The 20,587-nt window shown below is 45.4% G+C and overlaps 1 protein-coding gene across 3 annotated transcripts in view; it reads right to left on the bottom strand.

The window, feature by feature from the left end:
• NDC1 (NAD(P)H dehydrogenase C1) overlaps positions 1–20,587 on the bottom strand; it is a 167,472-nt gene that overhangs the window by 93,198 nt on the left and 53,687 nt on the right. For all 3 annotated transcript variants that reach the window (XM_087668363.1, XM_087668362.1, XM_087668364.1), the window contains exon 4: positions 14,290–14,385. In XM_087668363.1, the coding sequence (XP_087524489.1) occupies positions 14,290–14,385 (96 nt within the window). The remainder of the gene's footprint in view (positions 1–14,289; positions 14,386–20,587) is intronic.

The raw sequence follows: 20,587 nt of genomic DNA, 5'->3' as shown, positions 1-20,587 counted from the left end.
AAGAACCCTTTGCAACGGAAGTGCGCAATATGCCTTGCTCTTGGGAGACTTTTGAATTCGCATTTGCAAAAGCTTCTCGCTCTGCTGCTGAGTTGCTCAACAGCGAGATCTCCAAAGAGCAAGCCATTAAACAACGTCTCATCACATCCTACGATCAGCGCACCACTTCTGCTATCACTGATCAGGAAATCACTGAGTTATCCAAGCTCATCGATACGGACTCCACGTTTTTGAAGCGTTGGTACACTCTTAGGCTGCAATGGGAAGTTGAGGGGTGCCGCATAATGACCAACGCTGAGCAGCACCGCGCAATCAAAACACCAGAGTACGACCCCACCTACGTCGCGCCAACCTCGTATCGAGTATTAACCACTCTTCGTGGCCAACCCATGGAATAGCACATCAAGGGGCATCCCTACCTTGACCGCCTCTTCACAGAGGAAGAGCTCCACATTGCAAGTCGGGTCGATTCTGGCGATCTCCTAACCGATGTTCTGACATACATCACGCACGTCGATATCCGCCCATTAGAATTAGACAGGGAAGCCCAACTAGAGTATAACCCCAACTTCTATGCTTGGCTCCTGCACAAATAGACCCACACCCGTTATGCTGAACGCCCTTGGCCTCTCAACCTCCAATCCTGGGATGGATTCTTCTCGTTCCAAAGGGGGAGGGGGTAAGGTGGAATCTAAAAAGTAAACCAAGTATGAAACGTCAATAAAATTTGAAATGCAATGCTAAGATGTAATGGTAAAAGTCTGAAAAAAAAAGTTAAGGCTATACTCAATAAAATCTGCTACGCTTTTCTTCTTTCAGCAAGTTATTTGTCAAAAACACTAATAGTGGAAACGGCTGAACTTGCAGGTAGCGATCATGGCAAGCCAGGACAAAGCGGACAAGCTCCCCTTCTCGGAGGAGGAGCAAGCGAAGTACGGCCTCACGGTGCAGACGAGAGCCTTCAACCAGTTAAAGTTTCGTCAACCTTGAAGACGTGGCCATCGAAGAGCTGGCAGTGCGCCAAATCATAGATCAGTGCCATCTGCAGAAATACCTAGACGCAATGGGCCGGAGGGTGGACTACACCCAGTGCGCCGACTTCTTGTGCACCTTTAACAGGAACAGAGGCACCATCACGGTGCGCGAGAATGAAGCCACCAGGCAAGTACAGATCGAGCTGACCCCAGAGTTGGTGGAAAGGGCGCTAGGGCTGCCGAATAAGGTGGAAAGAAAGCCGAAGAGGGACATCTACGCCATGTTGGGAATGGACAAGGTGAAGGTCCATACTAATGATGGGATTAGTCTGGCAGACATCCCAAACCTAGAAATCCAGCTGCAAGCAAAAAAATGGTGCACGCTTTGCTCTCAAGCCAGAGGTGCAACAGCATAATGAGTCGGATCAACGTACCTCTGCTCGACAGCATTGCGGCACAATCGCTGGACGAGGTGAACCTTAATGGGTTTGTGAGGAGAACCATAGAGGCTTCGGCTAAGGCCCTAGCAACAGGAGGAAGAGCCGCTGGAGGGGAATCCCCATCGTCCCGATCAACCCGCAAGGCATCATCCTCCAAAGCCGCAACCATAGGGTTTGGAGGCGTCCTTACGGCCATAATCCAAGAAGCACTAGGGCAAGGATGAGAAAAAGAAGACAAGAAGGGAGGCGACGAAGAAAGTGACGAGTCACCGTCACAATCCCCACCTCACACAGAAGAGCAACATAGGTCTTCAGACGAAACGGAGACTGACAAAGACGAAGAGGGAGAGTCCCAGGGCAGCCCACAGAGGCACGCAGACCAACGAACCAAAGCCCTGCATGGAAAGAGGGAAGAGGAGCGCAAGAAGAAAGAGAAGGAAGATCTGGAGAGGGCTCGAAGGGAGTCAATCAAGGATGAGGAGGAGAGAAAAAAGAAGACTGAAGAGGAGCTGAGAAGGAAGGAAGAGAAAGAAATAGCGCTGGCCACCCGTCGCTCCATTAAGGAGCAACACAAAAGAGACGAGGAAGGCGCAGAGAGCCCACACCAAACAGAGGCACCTAGTTCCAGTACCAGTGTGCCGGAAATCACACCCCCGCCCCCGGCAAAGGGAAAAGGCAAAGAACCGATGATGCCAAACCCCCCCCCCTCTTCATACCTTCCACGCTAGCCACTCTTATCATGACAACACCCACTGCCACCGCCACCTGAGGCTCCACCCCAAAAGTCAATGAGAGCAACGTGGTCACTTGGCTGCAATTCCTGGTGGAACGGGAGTTGGCAAGAGAAATGGGCGTGGCCACCCCAACATCAGGAGTCAAAAGGACAGCCACGGCTGATCTGGAGCCAAGGCCGGAGCTAAAGAGGCAGAAAACAGAAGTCGCTGTCACCACCGCCACCATGTCCCACCCCCCACCTCCAGCAGGCCAATACGACAAATATGTTAAGGAGCTGCTCTCGCAGCTAAAAAGGGCCAGGGAAGAAAGGAGAACAGCCAGGGAGGAGCTGGCAACAGAACGAGAATCAGGAGCCGCTCTCCAGCTGGGAAAAACAAAGCAGATAACAGAATACCAAAGGGAGATCGCTGCGCTCAGGGAGGAAGCCAGCAATAAGGATGCAGAGGAATCAAAAGCCCTGAAGGAACGTAACGCTGCTTGGGAAGGAAGGAGAAAAATCTGGATGGAGCCCCTCAACGGAGAAAGGGAGACCAATGCTCACCTGCAGCGTAGGAACGACCAGCTCTCTGCAGTCAACCTGAAAGCACAAAACCAGCTTGACAAGATCAGACAGGAGGCTGCAGAGCTGGACCAGTTAAGAGAAGAGCAGGTGCGAAGGATGCAGGCGAAGCTGGACCAGCTCAACGCACAGATCGCCGATGAACGCCAGGAGCAGTCCCGCTTGCACCGCGAGCTCGAGGACCAGCAGCAACAACTCATGGCTATGACCCTCCATCAGGGGGAGAGCCTGGAAGATATGGAAAAAAGAGCAAAAGAATGGGCTGATCATAATGAGGGGAGAATACGAGACTTGGCACGCCGGCTGGCCAAAGCCGAAGGAGATAGGGTGCTGGCTGAGAATCAGACAAAGGCGGCCCAGCTCTCCATGATAGCCCAGCAGCACACCTTCCTCAATGCACTGCTCCACTCCACCAAACCAGAAGGAAACGAACCCAATGATTAGCTGCGGAAGAAGCTAGCCATTGCACGCAGAGCCCTAACAGCAGGCCTGCATCTGCCACTGCAGCTAGGAGGCACGCCGCAGAGCCTGGAGGAGCAAAGAAGATATCTTGCACAAGTAAGCCTGACGGCGCAGGAAATAGACGAACTTGGCTTCACAGAGGCGAAGGCGTAGGAAGACGTGCAAGCAGAAGGGGGTGAACCAGAGTTTGATCTGGGACCTCAGGAGGAGGACTACGTCCCACCACCCCCTCCGCCACAACAAGAGGAAGTGCAGCCCCCTGACACATCTGCTGAGAGGAAAGTAGCCCAGGCTAACCGCAAGAAAGAAATGGTAGAGAAGGCAAGGAAAAAGCTGAACGTAAGACCTGTTCCAAGACAATCGGCCCCTCTCCTACCGCGTCCTGAAGATCTCCCTGCTGAATTCCATGCCGAGTTGATTATCTGGGAACAGCAGGAATGTACTCGCGATCCCTTCGACTTGAGCTTTGAGTTTCCCGCTACATTAAACAGAGTAATGCCCATTTAACTTATAAACGACGTGATTGCCATGGGTGCAAGGCTCAAGGCCAAGTGGATAGCGGAGCGAGAGGCCAACCCAACTGCTTGGGGAGCCGAGGACCGCAAATTTTGGTAGGATAAAGTCCTCCAGGTGCCTAGATCGGTGGAAGGCTATAATTGCCAACCCACCTAGAGACGATGCATTTTTTACGTCAACCTTGACGCATGGATGGCATTTTGTAACACCCTCCCTTCTGAGAGAAACGACCCCACTTTCATGCCGTATCCTCGAAGGGTAGGGGTCGACTTTAATCCGTCCATCCACGGCAGGTTCGACTTTCCCATTATCTATAACGCCAATAGCACCTCCCATAAGGATGCCCTTCTCTTTACCCTCTTTACCCTCCCTGATTTGTACAGCTCTATAGATAGATTTCTTAGTGAGTTCACCTCCTGTCCTGACCCCGCCTTCATAACCACTTGTAATTATCTTAGACTAATTAGGGTCCTAGTCCACCAAGAGTCCGCACCTCAAGAACGCCACCTCCCACCCCTCTACTTCGACTCCAACGCTATAGATAGCAACACCATGACTCGCCTCATGATGCGCGCTACTCTTTTGCCATCCTTCTGTATTGCACTGCTCGAAGATATGAGCGATAGCAAATTCACCCAGTGCAACCACCCCTTCCTTTCCACCACCACTCTCAAAACCCGCCTCAACCTCAAGGGCACTTGTTGAGTCGCAGTTTTCTTAACAAGGCCCCCCGCCCTCCACCATCCCCTACCCGCCATTCTGATGACGAGGAGTAAACTCCCGTCATGCCCTTGTATCACATGTATCCATGTATAAGCCTCTTTATTTATTATTTTTAAATTTTTCTTTTTTAAAAACCCCTTCGCCTCGTCGTGTACCGCCGTCATTGCACCTAGGGTTCTTCCTAGCCCCTTCCCCACTTCACGCTTAGGGCACATCAAGGGCAGGACTTTCAGACCTGTCACCCTAAGACCTGCACCGCACCTCCAACGACACACTAACTGGATCCTCAAGTATGGGACATTACCAAGGGCTTGCCCAAGGTTAGACCCATCTCCCAGTCCCACTGCCACGGACACCACACACTACACGGAGAGGCAGACACGCCCCTTAGGGAGTGCACAACTTTTCTTGCAGGTTATGTTCAAGTTTCAAGAAATGGCTACTCCGCTAAAGAGGATCACCCACGGCATCCTTTACTGACCAAAACTTTTTCCATGTGCCGGTGTCCAGCCATCTGCCTGCTGATTGCTACCATGATTGAACCAAGTCACGATAGATCTGCCATTGGCATAGATCTTGGAACCTCATCTTCCAAAGATGCATGCCCAACGCCTCAAGATCTACGGATCGCTTATTGATTCCACAAGCCTGAAGAATTTCAATGCAGAGTTGAAGATTTTCAACGTAGTACTGAAGACCTTCAACTCAAAGACGAAGACCTTTAACTCAAAGACAAAGATCTTCAAATCAAAGACACAAATTTTCCATGGAACGATAAACCATATCTTTGTCAAGACAGAGTTCGGGGGGCCTTCTCCAAAATAAATCCCTCCAATACCATCCTCCTAAGGGATTGCTTATTGCTTCAAGCGTTTCTGATGCTCGAGGGACGACCGGCTACATAACGGATACCACAACTATGTGAAAGATGCCGAGCATCTTCATGGAGCCTAAAGCACGCCGGAATCTCTCCTGATCATCGTCATTAAACTCCATCACCTGTCATTCACACAACCCCCTTGGAAGCAGTGTCATCCACCTACTTGTTCCGCCTAGCAGCCAACCTAACTAACCACTACATCCCACCGCAGTGCCATGAGACTGGCACTTGGCTAGGAGGGGGGTAATGTTACCGGGTTTCCCGCAGCACAGAGGAGCGGAAAATGGAAAAACTAAGGAAATAGCAAAAAAAAACGCAGGATAAAAGCAGAAAAAGGCGCCTTGACCGGTAACCAGACTCTGAAAAATTTAAATGTTCAGGCACGACCCTCAGAAAGTCTCGGTGTCGCCCCGACACAACAAAAGAGTAAAAGGGTGCACCATTAAAATGTGGAAGCACCCCCGAATCCTTGTAAAAGAGCGTCAAGCTCGCTCCTGTGCAAAGTGTACGCATTAGTTGGGAATAGGATAAATTAGAATGGTGGGAAATAGGAAAAATGGCCTAGGCTACGGCCGGCCATGTAAAAAAGGAAAAAGGGGATGACCGTCCAAAAAGGATTTAGGGCTTTGTATATAAAGTTGAAAAGTGAATGAGAAGCTCATTCTTTTGGTGTGTGGCAAAAAGAGTCTTCTTCTTCCTCTCTTTTTCTCTCCTTCTTGCTTGTGTGTGCTCTTGAGAGAGGGAGTGCGAGTGTGAGGGAGTGAGTGTGTGTGGGAGTGAGGGATCAAGAGGGTGAAGCTCTTCACCATCTCCTCTTCTCTTCTCTTCTCCTCTCTTCTCTTGCACGCGCGGCTATGGAGGATGGAGCGTGGAGATGGAGGAGGCTTGAGGATGCTTGAGCTAGCATCAAGAATCGTGGAGCTACCGGAGTGCAAGAGAGAGGAGGATACTCGATCAAGCATCAAGGTAAGCTCACTACACTCGTAGGATCGACGGCGCGTCGGCTAGGTGAGAGATAGCCATTAGAGCTCGCTTGGAACGCTTGAAACAATAAGCGGTCCATGGGTCTTGACGGTTGAGCGAAAGCTCCCACACAAATATTCTGTGGGGCATTCTTGCCCAGAGGGGTGGAATGGGGGGATACGTGGGGAAAATACACAGCAGCTAAGGCGTGAAGTGCTCCAGCAAGCTATACTATAACTTCTCCCAAGGGCAAAGGGGGATCCATCTCCAGCAAGCTCCAATAGAGATTATCTAAATAGGCACTCGCTGTCAATCTGGTGAAGTGGTACCTTGGGAATCTCGGTTGGCTGTTCGCTAGAGGGATCACATCATGTCTGCAAGTGATGGTAAATTGTATGTAAGCATGGTTGGCTGTAAAGTTCTCCAAGGGCATCTGGGGATCCATCTCCTACAAGCTCCAATAGAGATGATTTGAATAGGCACTCGTTGTCAATCTCGTGAAGTGGTATTCGGGGAATCTCAAGTGGTTGTTCACTAGAGGGATCACATCATGTCTACAGGTGATGGAAAACTGTAAGTAAGCATCATTGGCTACCACCGCTAGTGGACGAGGGGACGCTCTAAAAGATTATGTCAAGGATGAGAGATAAGGACCCTAAGAGATAGTCCACCATGCTCACTCCTTGTCTTTGTATAAATCCTTGAGAGGGGCCTCCTCCTATACATCTGAATGCATGCTTATGTGGAAAGCATGTGAAAGCATTGGATCCATTCATCTATCCAAGCTACTAAGGATGGATAATCCATGTGCACCTCCCAAGGCTAGGTGATGGTCACCATCAACTGTGCACCTGGGTGTGTCCTCTTATGTCTGGCTAAGCCCCATCTCCTCTAGTGCTCTCTCTCTGTACATGTGGTCCTCACTCTTGAAGGGAACCTATCTCCATGTTGTGCAAATATTGAAGTCCCCAACCAATAGGACATCTCCGATACTGGAATAGATAACAATATCCTCATGGAGTGGTAAATATGGTGACTCTCCCCACTATCGTGCATATGGGAGTTCGCTAGAGTAAAGTAGCACACTGTCATGTATATATCACAGGGGCGATTTGTATGTATCTGGATCCACATAAAGCAAGCCTCCTCATCCCTCTATGTGCCCTACACCATATGTTGTAGCTCCTCCCTATATAGTACAGCCACTCCTCCAAACCCTTTGGTCCCCATTCATGATTAGGCTCTAGGGCAGTGTGCCGTTTCCCATTTGTAGCTTCTCACCTCTGGCAAGTGCATGCCCGAACTCTAGTATGTCTTTATATATAAGATGATAAACCTGTCAGTAAAGGTGTCCTGGAGTAGTCCTACATCACTCCTCATGGCTCCATTACAGTTCCACATTGCAAACTTCAAGTTTAGAGAGAGAGATATATATATTAACGTCTACATAAGGCCAATGTGGCCTATGAGACAAAATCCAAAGTACATCCATGTCTTATGTCATCTCATCAGTAAGGTAAAGATAACATTACAAATAAGTGGGTGGCTTATGAAACAATACTGAAAATAACTATACGATGGGACTATACTAGGGTTGAACCATGTGTAGGGTTGTTCCATCCATAGGAAAGAAAGGAAAGGAAAGGAGAAAACCATGTACAAAAGTGTGGTGGAGACTATGGGCTGTAGCTGATCTCAATATCTGCACATGATCTCAGCTATGATCCAGTCCCAGCTGCTTCACTGATATGCCTGGTGGTGAGTCTTCGGTGTCTCGTGATAATGGCTCTAATCTGCCGACTGTGATGTGGCCTCCTCAGACGTAGTCTTGGTAGACAGGGTCGTCGTGCTCGACGAAGGGAAATGGCTCTATCCAACGTGACTCCATGGTGTGGCCTGTAAGGTGTCTGGCGGGGTGGCTGTCTCTGCTAGGCTGGTAGTGTCAGTAGGGTCGGCTCAGTAGAAGAAGTCTGTCACTGCTCTCTATGTGTGTCCCTCTGGATGAGCTGGCCTCCTATCTCACAGTAGTGCAGTTCGGCGCCTCTCGAGATCCAAGAGAAAAAGACCTAGGTGTCTCTGGTCCTCGTACTCCATGACGCGACAAAGGGGTCCAAACCCATCACGGAAGAGGTAGTGGTACCGTCCTCGTATGTCATAGTATACTGTGCATATGCATATGTAGTGCTCCTCCGTCTCAGGCTCTCAACCACAAAGCTGGCGAGTCCTATCCTCTGCTAGGTTATTTGTCCATCTGCACGTCTCCATTTGAAGCCTATGTAAGAAGGTGCGAATCTCTCCGATAGCAACCCGTACGCTATGGGAGAGATGGGTGTCCATATATGCTGGCCAAATAGTGAAACCATCATCAGAGAGACACAAGAAATGACTCCTGTAGAACTCCATCCTCGATCCTAGAGGGAGTGGTGGATGGATCCATGTCCTTGCTATCTCAATCCTCAAGATATCAGCTCTGATCACCTGGTTCAACTCTAATTGGCTGAGAGAAAGTGTAGGGCAGTCAAGGCTATAATCCAAAGGTGAAAGACAAACCATGTAGGCTCATCCAAATAGCCATTTGTGAAAACCAACAGTTCTTCTCGTCTCCTGCTGCTAGTTGTCTAGATGAGATGAGTGCCAATCTAGAGTATCTATCGCGTGGAAGTTCCCATAGTCTGTGCCAAAAGGTCACTGCCCTGAAGAGTGCCTCCATAACTATAGGTGCTGCCCTTAGCTCTGCTCTAACAATGGGATGTGGGGTGGAGGGCTTACTCCTAATCATGCGTGCTATCATCATGATCAATGGCATTTCCATGCTATCCCAACCATCATAATAATCCCTCTCTACTCCAATCTGATCAGTGAGTGAGCTAAGATGCCTGTGGTACAAGCTACAACCCCATGCCTCTGCTCCATATAGTAATGTAGGTGTGACTAGGGTGTCAAACAACCAGAGTTTGGTGCAGGGCTCCTGGAACTGTATGTGAGCACATTGACTCTCGGGTATCCCTAGTGCTACGTATCCACATGCCAAACGTGCCTCTGATGCCCCTCAACGAAAAACGTGGGCCAGAGAAGGTGACTCCCAAATAGACATATTCCCTCACATGCTCCAGTATGTCTCCCCCAAATGTGAACTGGTACATAGATCTAGTCACCCTGCTGCTGAAGTATTGAAAACCATGGTTTTAGTCTTCCCAAGGTTCACTGTGAGGTCTTTATCTCTATAGAAGATGTGCAAAGCATCTAGATGGCACTGCAATCCCTCCGGTGAATCTGAAATGAGAACAATATCATCTGCATACAGTAATATCGGTATCAACACCCCTGCCAAGCTGGCTCCAGCTCTTAAATAGAGAGAGAGAGAGAGAGAGAGAGTAGGCTAGAAAACCACATGGAAATGGGAAGAAAACAATTGCCTAATTTGTCACTTTTTGAACTCCAACTGTCACTTTTGGACTCCGCGCAACAATGGATGGGCAGCCATCAGACGAGCTGGGTGAACATGCTGGATAGTACTAGACAGATCAGACTAACTGTAAGATCCATGAGACTGACTTGGGATGTTATCATTCAGCCACAATCTAAATGCAGTTTTGGGGTATAGATCAACATTATCAGAACAAATTCCTCTTGGTCTGGAAGCTCGTTGTGTGGGGTCTTTTTCTTGGTGAGTCATGGCAAAAATTAGTGCTATGAATTCTAGAGATCATCATTCCTGCTCACAAGGGTCTCTGGCAGCCTAGCATTCAGTCAATTCTAAAGTAAATCAAAGCTACAAAGCATGGGGAGGTCTTGATGTCAGATTCACAGTTGCTATTAATTCAGCCTGGATATCCATATCTTTAGGACCTCATCAAATTGCTCCAACCACTTTTGAAGAGAAGATGAGGCAGCCACTTCTCTTCAAGCATCTTTTGAGGATAGAGTCAAACCACACCACCAGACATAAAACATGACTTCTTTTGGGGAGGTTCTCTATACATCCCTCTATTACAGGGGAGTGGTCCACTTTTCTACATTTACCAGTTGATACACAAGGACAAAGACTTCAAGGTATTGAAGGAGGGCACAACCACTATGGAGACCATTATTGAGAGTGTAGCCCTAAAGTGGACAACAGCTACAAACACATACCTTGTCATATGGGTCTATTTACAATAGGAGACAATGGACATTCTTTTTGAAGCCGTCACTACCGGTTTATGTTAGAGTGACTGAAAAGTTGGACAATGTCACAAATGATGACGGATGAATATCTCAATATGTGTCGTGCCCATTTTATTACCGGCCATTCCATTATACATGACCAAAAGTGGGGAGGGGAGAGGAGGGGGGGAGAGTATTAACTATTTTATTGTAAGAGGATGGTAGCATCATGAAAGAAGATCTCAATCAATCAAAGTTCTCCATATGCTCTTGCCAAAGGATCTAAGTGGTGGCTCATCATGAAAAGAGATGGTAATTGGACCCTAATCCAATCACATGCATGATGGATTGTACGATATACTAGGCCTATCGTAGAAGCAACTTCTTCAAAGACTACAATGGAACCTATGGGAGTGGGTTTGGAGAGATTCCTTTGAAGTGAGCCCTAGGATGTTCATTTTTTTATTGTAAAACTAGCTTAGGGAGGAGGATTGTAATGACCAAGATTAGAGTGGTTTCATGGCTACCCAACATTGGATTGGACAAGGCATCGTGCCAACACTCTTGACTTGTGTGGAGCTTTAGGCCCAAGTAGATTACACTATTTCAATGGTTGATAGCACCCAAAGGCTTACTAGTGTTAGAATTTGCCGATTCTATGGGCAGCGCCCAATGTAATGTGTGGTATGGACACTTCTTAAAGTGTCAATGTAAGGTGTGTACACCTAGTGTCTTAGAAACTTAAAGTAGTGACACTAGGCTCTAGAGTAAAAGAAACCTAACTCTAGATAGTTGGTGGAAGGCTGGTTAGGTCAACCCTTGACCTAAACATAAGTTGTACTTTCCCTCTATCTTTCATTCTAGCAACTACACTCTACTCTTTTTGCTTCAGCTCACACTCTTGCTGTCATTGTCTCTCCCCTCTCTCTCCATAGTTGGCTGCCATTTTCCAACCTTTGATATTAGAGCAGCTTCTATGCATGATAGTGAAGAGATGTCTGATGTTGCAGTTTACAGCCAGCTGTCTTATTTATCTTTACAACACACACCCTAACATTCAATATGCAGTATCTCAAGTGAGCAGGTATATGCATAGCCCACGGACCATACATTGGCAAGCTGTTAAGCGGATCTTCAGATATTTGCAAGGTACTCAGTCACATGCATTATTATTTCCTAGGGGGAAGACTTGCAATTACAAGCTTAGAGTGATTCAAATTGGGCTGGTGATACAAACACTAGATAGTCTACTAGTGGACACTTTCTTTCTAGGCCGTTCATGCATTTCATGGCTAAGTAAGAAATAGCCTACAGTGGCTACCTCGTCTTGTGAGGCTGAGTACAGGGCAACCTTCATGGCAACAATGGAATGTGTATGGTTGCGCAGATTGTTAGTTGATCTACATTTACCATTGGAGAGTCCTACACCCATTCTTTCTGATAGTCAAAATGCTATTGCAGTAGCACGAAATCCTGTGTTTTATGCTCGCACGAAACACATAGAGGTGCATTACCATTATGTCAAAGAGAGATGCTATGCAGGAGAGATCAACTTGATGTATGTACCCACACAAAAAAATGTTGCAGACATTTTCACCAAGGCACTACCACGCGAGAAGTTTGAGGCTTTTCAAAGTCCTTAAACTTGTTACCCTTTGGTGATTGATCATCCTTGTACTTCATCACATTGGCACTACAGGGGGGTGTTAGAATTTTCCGATTCTATGGGCACCGCCCAATGTAATTTGTGTGGTGTGGACACTTATTAAAGTGTCCATGTAAAGTGTGTACACCTAGTGTCTTAGAAACTTAAAGTAGTGACACTAGGATCTAGAGTAAAATAAACCTAACTCTAGTTAGTTGGTGGATGGCTGGTTAGGTCAACCCTTGACCTAAACATAAGTTGTACTGTCACTCTATCTTTCATTCTAGCAGGTACACTACTCTTTTTGCTTCAGCTCACTCTCTTGCTGTCATTGTCTCTCCTCTCTCTCTCCATAGCTGGCTGCCATTTTCCAACAACTAGTTGGCACCTGGCTTGGTATGGTAGGTTCCCATTTGCTTGTGCCATATGTGGCGAGTCAGGGGAGACTTAGAGGTGTTGCTTATGGGACTATGCTAGAGCTCAAGAGGTACGGAGGAGAGCCCTCAAGGTAGTCCCTCATGGGACAGTAGAGACTATGACTGTAATGTGGGGACATTAGCGTGGGCCACGTATAGTAAACACAAGTTGTACTTTCACTCTATCTTTCATTCTAGCAGGTACACTACTCTTTTTGCTTCAGCTCACTCTCTTGCTGTCATTGTCTCTCCTCTCTCTCTCCATAGCTGGCTGCCATTTTCCAACAACTAGTTGGCACCTGGCTTGGTATGGTAGGTTCCCATTTGCTTGTGCCATATGTGGCGAGTCACAGGAGACTTAGAGATGTTGCTTATGGGACTATGCTAGAGCTCAAGAGGTACAAAGGAGAGCCCTCAAGGTAGTCCCTCATGGGACAGTAGAGACTGATTGTAATGTGGGGACAGTAGCGTGGGCCACATACAGAGCCACCATCTAGGGTTATGAGGATGCTCAAGGGTTTAGTCCAATCTCATTTTGGGTCAAATCTTAAGCAAGATAACTGCACCAAACGTCTCACAAACAAAATGGACCAAGGGAGATCGTCACATATGGGAACAATAGCTAGTATCATGCTTAGTACATTTTGACCACCTAGCTACACTTAGAATTATTGGATATATCTACTCAAGAGAGACTCTCCAAGACATAGCAAAAGATTGTCCACACTCTCAAAGAGATATGGAGAGATTACAACATGATTCAAAGACTATGAGGAGCAAAGATGCTTTCCTTAGCATAGTCAATTCTGGTATTTTCTTTCATTTTGAATCATTGACTGTTTGGCAGTTATTCACTCAAGCCTTGTACTAGACTTTCATTCTAAACTTATATTGGTTAAATCTTGGAAGTCCATTACAAGACTAATCTTGTACCTTGCCTTAAGATATTTTATTCTAAGGACATCATTAATTTGCAAGCAAAAAGAAATCTAAGCTCAATGAATAAAGTCTGAGCCGGTGGATCTAGGAGCATCCCTCTAAATGCACGTCTAAATCCCATGCATGATCAAATCTAGTGCTATATTGGACTAGAGTAACCTACCTAGAGTGCACAGTTGGACCACATCTTCTTCCAAAACCCTAACAATAAAAGTAGTGGCGCGCTCTATTAATGTCAAAGTCACTTCATTCCAAGGCTTTGCCCTGCATAGGACAAGAGGAGGAATGGTAGAAGCTTACAGAAGCTAAGATATCAAAAGTATATAAAAATGAGGCATGTAGGTTCTCATTGCTATCAATTAGCTATTCTGCCAGAAAAATGACCTAACTTGAAGCCATCATTGTAAATTGTGCAAGCTTATCAAACGCTTTATAAGTAAACATAAGTAATGGTGAGCACTTTCTTACACACCAAATATATTCAATAAGATTTATCACAATCACCTCAATTTGATAAAGTCATGAGACAACCCATAAATCCTGGTAATACAACAAGCCACAGAAATCTGCACAGGATCAAGACAACCTGATAATCATAGTATAGGTAAGGCTTATCTTAACTTCCATCAAAGAACCCAGATTATGGGCATACTTATTGTGTCAACCTCATGTCACATGCATGTGTCCTACAAGGTTAATGTAAGTTGAAAGGAAGAAAGCTTTGAGATGCCTGAGAGCAGCTCGAAAGGCTAAACTTGCATGAATCATGTCAATTGACAAATTATTTCTTATTAAATCAATGATACATGGAGACAAAAAGAATGTAGATAAATCTACCATAAAACATTATCGCAATAACCTTTCTTGAGTGTCAAGCAACAGGATACATACCTGTGGCTTTGCATCTGCAGGCCACACAAGGGACTCCAAGCGCAAGGCTGTGTATAGTCCACCAAAACCACCTCCTAAAATGCAAACTCTTGGTTTCTGAAAGTTCCAAACAATTTTTCATTTATACAAGCATCAATTTATCTACCATATCTTGCGAACAATAAAAAAGAAAAGAATTTTGAGAGCAATTTTTGTGAGAGAGACATTTAAGGTGAAGCAATAGGGGAATGGTTAACCAGAAAGTCCTGGATAAGTTTGTAAGGGAGACATTTATGGTGCAGCAATAAGGAAATGGTTGACTAAAAAGTTGCCTGGAATAATTTTGCAAGTAAGACATTTAAGGTGCAGCAAAAAGGGAATGCTTAACTGAAAAGTCTCTTGGTCCAACAGAAGTAGCTTATAACAAGCAAGTTTGATATTTGGATCAAAATTTGGATTTCCTATGTTTCAGTTGAGTTGGCAGCTTCTGCACTTGCATCCCCTGTGCACTTGTTGTGAATCCTTCGTTTAACCTATGGTTTTTGCTCACTCCCCTCTTCACCTTTCCATTGCCCTTCTCTTCCACCAGAGCTGTCCACAGCCACCCCATCCATCACTATCAACGCTACACTCCAGCCTTTAGCATGCCCTGCCTCCTGCCTCTTAAATTATGCACATGCATTCTCTCACCTCTTCCGCCTGCCCAAATCTGTTGGTGCTCCCAAATGGTGGCCCACAATCACCTTGCCACCTCCCTAAAATAGACGATGCACCCCTATATCCTCTCCATCTCTTGATGACTTCTGAATTCCTGTTCTGACTGAAACTCTTAAATGAAGTACATTACTACTTGCATCATTGGTTGGCAAAAGTTTCATCAAACACGTGTTTCCTAAAAAAAGTGGAAATGCTTCGTGGGAAACTTAACAGTAATAGTCTTTTCATTATGAAACTCACCATGGAAAACCTTCCTAAGGAGTAACTAAGTAAAACAAAAATGTAATCAAACAACTGAAGGACAGTAACACGGAATTGAAAGTACTGAGGAACCACTAGAAAGGCTCTGCTATGATGATTGTATCAAAAACCAAGAGATATTCTGCCTCCCTTTACAACAAACTTCAAAACCCCCACTACACCCCATAGGAGCCCAACGCCACAACATGTGTGTTGTACATAGTGACAGGAAACAGCCGGAACCGCCCCCCGGCACGAAGCCGTCATGGGACGCGTTGTGAATTGGTACGTGGCACCAACTTACCTTCAGCCAGCTGCTGCTCCCGCCCAGATCGTCTGCAACTGTGCGTTTCGCCCGGCTCCTGCGTGCTACTCCTGCCCGAGATCGTCTGCCCGTTCTTGCCCCCGTGACCAGTCCGCAGCATCCCTTGTTCCCTATTGCGCCGTGCCAGTCCCCCGTCTCCTCCCGCCTCCAACCTCTCTTCTTTCTTCTTCCTTCTCTTCCTTCCCCCTTCTCTTCTTCCTTCTTCCTTCTTCCTTCTCTTCACTTCTCCCTTCTCTTCTTCTTTCTTCCTTGGACCTTCTCCCTTCTCTTCCTTCTTCTCCTCTTCTCTTGAGTCTTCCTTCTTCTCCAAGTTCCAAGTTCTCCATTCTTCTCCTCTTCTCTTCTTCTTCTCCCTTCTCTCCTTTTCCCTTCTCTCTCGACTCTTGAGTGAGTCTTGACTCTTGAGCCTTGGCCCTTCTCCCTTCTCTCAAGACTCGAGTTCTCACTTCTCTCTAGCCATTTTTATTTCAATTTTCAACCTGAAATGGCTTCATCTTCCCGCCCCGCTCGTCAGGTTGGTGGTCGAGGAAGAAGGTCCGATGATTGGTCATGGTGGGAATAAATAAATGCCGACTGCCCATTGAGTGGTGGAGGATCTCAACCATGGACTTGCAAGCTTTGCCCATACAAGCGAACTAGTGGAGCAAACAAGCTAATCCATTGAGCCGAGCATTTGTATTTCGAATTTTTATTGATTTTAGTTTTTCAAAGCTACTTAAATATTAGAATATGGAATACCAATTGCGACTTGTTCCGTTTTAATATTTATACATAATCAGGTCCGAGCTCATCTCCTACATGAGCCAAAGTTTTGTCTCAATATGACCTTGGAGAAGTAAAGGGAGCTTCGTGACCGTGTAGTAAGTCAACAAGCTTATCTTGCATCTAGACCACGACGTGTTGCAATTGACCCTGCAACTTTTGTGACACCATTCCCATCAGATGTATCTAGAGCAGGGTCAGTATCAAGAAGTGCTACCTCCACACCTACTGTAGGCATTGCATCGGCCATGGCATCAACAGCACCACATGTTGCACGTAGACAGAGCACACTCGATGCTAGTTGGGATCCCAAGAAGAAGGAAGAGGTGGATACATCAGTGGCACGTTTTTTTTTATCATGACCACAATCAATTTCGTGCAGCCAGGTCAAAGTATTTTAAATTAATGTGCAAGAAGATTGGTGAGTATGGCCATTCGTATGTACCTCCATCATCAGAGACCTTACACACAACTTTGCTCAACAAGGAAAAGCGCCTTGTTGAGCAAACAGCAGTGACTAGAAAGAGCATGTGGGCTAAAAATAGAGTTTCCTTGATTGCTGATGGTTGGAGTGCTACATGCAAGCGATCCATTCATGGTATGGTTGCTTATTCTTGTGGAAAAATGTATTTCATATCTTCACATGATGCAGCGGGGACACCAAAGTCAGTAGATGTACTTGCAGCAGAGTAAGTTACAGGTATTGAGCTTATTGGCCCAGAGCATGTTGTGGGATTTGTTGCGGATGGAGAGCCAGCAAATAGGGCAACAGGTGCTATTATCCAAGGATATTATCCGCATATCACAGTTTCATATTGTATAGCTCATTGCTTGAACAACCTACTAAAGGATATTGGTAGCCTGTCATGGATTGCACCTCTCATAGAGCAAGGAGCTCAAATGGTTAGCTTTGTTTTGAATCACCAATTTCTTCGCCATCACTTCTCTTTGCGGTCAAAGAATACACTTTTAAAATACTCTGATACCAGATTTGCCTTTAACTTCTTGATGCTAGGCAAGTTAAGAGAATACAATGGTGCCTTGAGGCAGTTATTTCTTAGTGATGAGTTTACCTCATTAACATTGGCAAATACTCCTACAGGTCTCTTACGCTTGGAGAAAGCAAATAACTCCACTTTTTGGGATGATGTAAAGCGGATAGATACTATGATATCACCTATTGTACATTTATTGAGGATTATGGATGTTATGCAACCTTGCATTGGCAAGGTATATGAGGCTATGGATAGGCTGAATGAAAAGTTGCAGGAGTTGGCACCAAATGATGAGGCGTATGAGGAGATACACCATTTAGTTGTGACGAGGTGGAACTCCTATAGCATACCCATGCATGCAGCTGCATTTGTTGTGGATCCTAAGTTCCAGGGCAAGGGTCAGGAGAATGACACTGAGGTTATGGATGCATGGAGACTTATATTGTCTTGTCTAGTGCCTGATCATGACACTAGACGAAAGATCAGAGATCAGCTTTTATGTTATAGAACCAAGACTATGGTTCAGATGGTCCTGAGTTGCAGCAACTAGCCATCTGTATTTTGAGTCAGTCAGTTAGCTCCTCTTGTTCGGAGCAATTGTGGAGTACATACACTCGCATTGCTTCAAAGAAGAGAAACCGTCTTGGTGTGGAGAGGGCAAACGATCTAGTATTTGTTAGTACTAATTTGAGGATGTTATGTAACAGTATGACAACAAAGCCCAATCCATTCGCAGAGTGGGAGATGCAGCAAGAAGAGGAGACACATGCTGATATTGAGGGAGATGCAGCAATTCATGGTACACATGATGATGAGGCTGGCACTTCAGGAGTAGCTAGAGCAGCCTCAGATCATGATGATGATCTTTGATTTAGTTTACTTATCATGAGTCTCATGATACATGACACATGTACATTGTATATGATATTATGATCATTGATGACAATGTGACACTTGGGCTATTGACAGTTGTGCCATGCCGATATTATATTTGTACTTGAGTCTTGCAGTTGCCCTTTGGCCTATTTTGGCATGCCGCATTCTACTTCAGTCTAGAGATTAGACTTTATATTTGTAGTCTTTTTGGGGGCAATGCGTATGTTCTTTCAAAGATTAGACTTCATATTTGTAATCTTTTAAGTTTTTGGGCAATGGGACCATAGGCATGTTCTTTCAGTTTAGACTTTAAAGTTTAGTTCATTGTTCATTGTTTTATCATTTATGGCATATGTATTATGCATTTTATTATTTATAATTGAATAGCTTACCTCTTGAGCCTTGTAAGTTGCAATTCAATTTCTAATGAGTAGTTTTAGAATGATGCATGATATCTTAAAGTTAAACCTTAAAATGATTTGTCCTTGTGGATTATATACCTTGGTTTTAAGTTTTAACACTCCAGATTCCACATGGATTATGAGTGAAATATTAATTTTTTTTCATGAATTTTAATTTTTTAAATGCCGTTCCAGTTCCCACGTCACCATTCCCTAGGTTTGGAGTCCCTGTCCCCGTCCCCGTTCCCCATTTCATGTTTCTATGGTGTTGTAATAGGTTCACTAGGGATCAAGCATCACTCATCAACAACGCTCTCTCTAAAGCACATCCTACACTGCACTATGCTCTGTATTCTCTCTAACTCAATCGATTGTCTGGTTGGAAAGCTGCCAGGATAATCCATCTTATTTTCTCAAGACTGCCTACAGATAACCTTGATGGCTTTCCTTTTCCTAATAACTCCTGCTGATTTGAAGTAACCTTTTAGTAGGCCTTCTTCTGTGCTTCTTGTGCAAGTGGTGAGCATAATGGTGATCTCCAGAGTAGAGGTGTTGATGGTAGACCTCCAAACCAGCTTGGACAAAATCATTGGAACTGCATTGGGCAAGCATCAGGTGAGTTCACCTTTTGTTTGAAGCTCTTCCATTCAGACTTTCGCTGCTTCCATTACTCTATCTATGACAAGAGGATTGCACAACTACACAAGACTCAAGTACCTCTACTACCAACAACCTCAAATCCTGCCACACCTAGTAAAGATCATATATCTCACCCTGGCAGAACCAGTCATCTTAGTTTAGTCACATAAGCTTCAAAACTTATATCCAATCCAAGAACATCTGTATCATATAGCAGCTACCATCAATTGGTTATGAAACCAAGTAACAGTAAGCAAAGAAACCAATGAAATCCCTGTATGGGCCTTAATGCATGATTTCAGTCCTGTTTTACTATAAATAACAGCAGCAAAAAACCACCTGTATGTTGCCCCAAAATCAGCCTAGAGTGGGCTCTTCATATACCTTTCATTTTTAAGAATTTCACTGCATTTACATACCCATACACATTTGCATTATTGCACTTGTTCATTCAGTTAATTTTCCATTTCTGTTTTGTTTTGTTTTTCTAGAGCATCTCACTACTGACCTCTGCGATTGTAGATCTTGCTCTCTTTTGCAGAATTTGTTTTTAGTGCAAGGCTAACATGCAGGTTTGTCTAGTCCTACATGAGCTAGAGACATGGGATGTGCGCCGTTCCCTTCATGGTTTCATCTTCCTAGGAGTTTTGCTCTTCTAGGAGCATGGAGGCTTCCCCTCCCGAGGCGGATCGTCTCACTTGATGCTATCATGGTGGTGACTTCTACCTAGCTCTTCTAGTTGGAATGATTCGTTTTATCATGGTTCTCGACGCCGTACAATGACCAGTATTTGGTTCCTCTTCCTCCTTCGGCATTGACCTTCAAGGTTGAGAGAGGATTCCTACTCTTCTTGGTATTCTACAGGTTTCGGCACTTGTCTTCAACATCAACCTTCCCCCCTGTTGTACCTTTACCCTTTGCATTGTATGACTTCATCATCTTTGTACTAGGGCGCTTGGGCAAGTGAACAATTTCCCCACAAGGGACATTGTCCAAGTGACACCTAGTGCATTGTATTTCACAGCATGTAGCATACTCATTGTGCAAAGCACCACTGGATGGATCCTAAACTATTTCCACCAACGGTTTGTACACCACACCACCCTTCATCACCATTTCCTCGCCATGGACATCCTTGAGTGGATGGATAGCTTGTCTATTTTGTGATGGGCTGGCCTAACCATCCCTTCTCATTCTCCCATTTTCTCGTGTTACTCAATCAAGCACAAACCATCTCTCACTTAAACCCAAAAAAAAAAACAAAACAAAACAAAACAAATCAAAGTTGATTATAGTTCCATCTTCCTTTGTAGGACTTGGTAGGCCACTTGGCAGCCGAGCACCCTTTGTCCGATGCCTTGTCC

Source organism: Lygodium microphyllum, chromosome 26 (genome assembly GCF_053477565.2).
Source record: "Lygodium microphyllum isolate KBCC chromosome 26, Lygodium_microphyllum_v1.1.10, whole genome shotgun sequence".
Classification (NCBI taxonomy): domain Eukaryota; kingdom Viridiplantae; phylum Streptophyta; class Polypodiopsida; order Schizaeales; family Lygodiaceae; genus Lygodium; species Lygodium microphyllum.
This window is presented reverse-complemented; position numbering and strand designations above follow the sequence as displayed.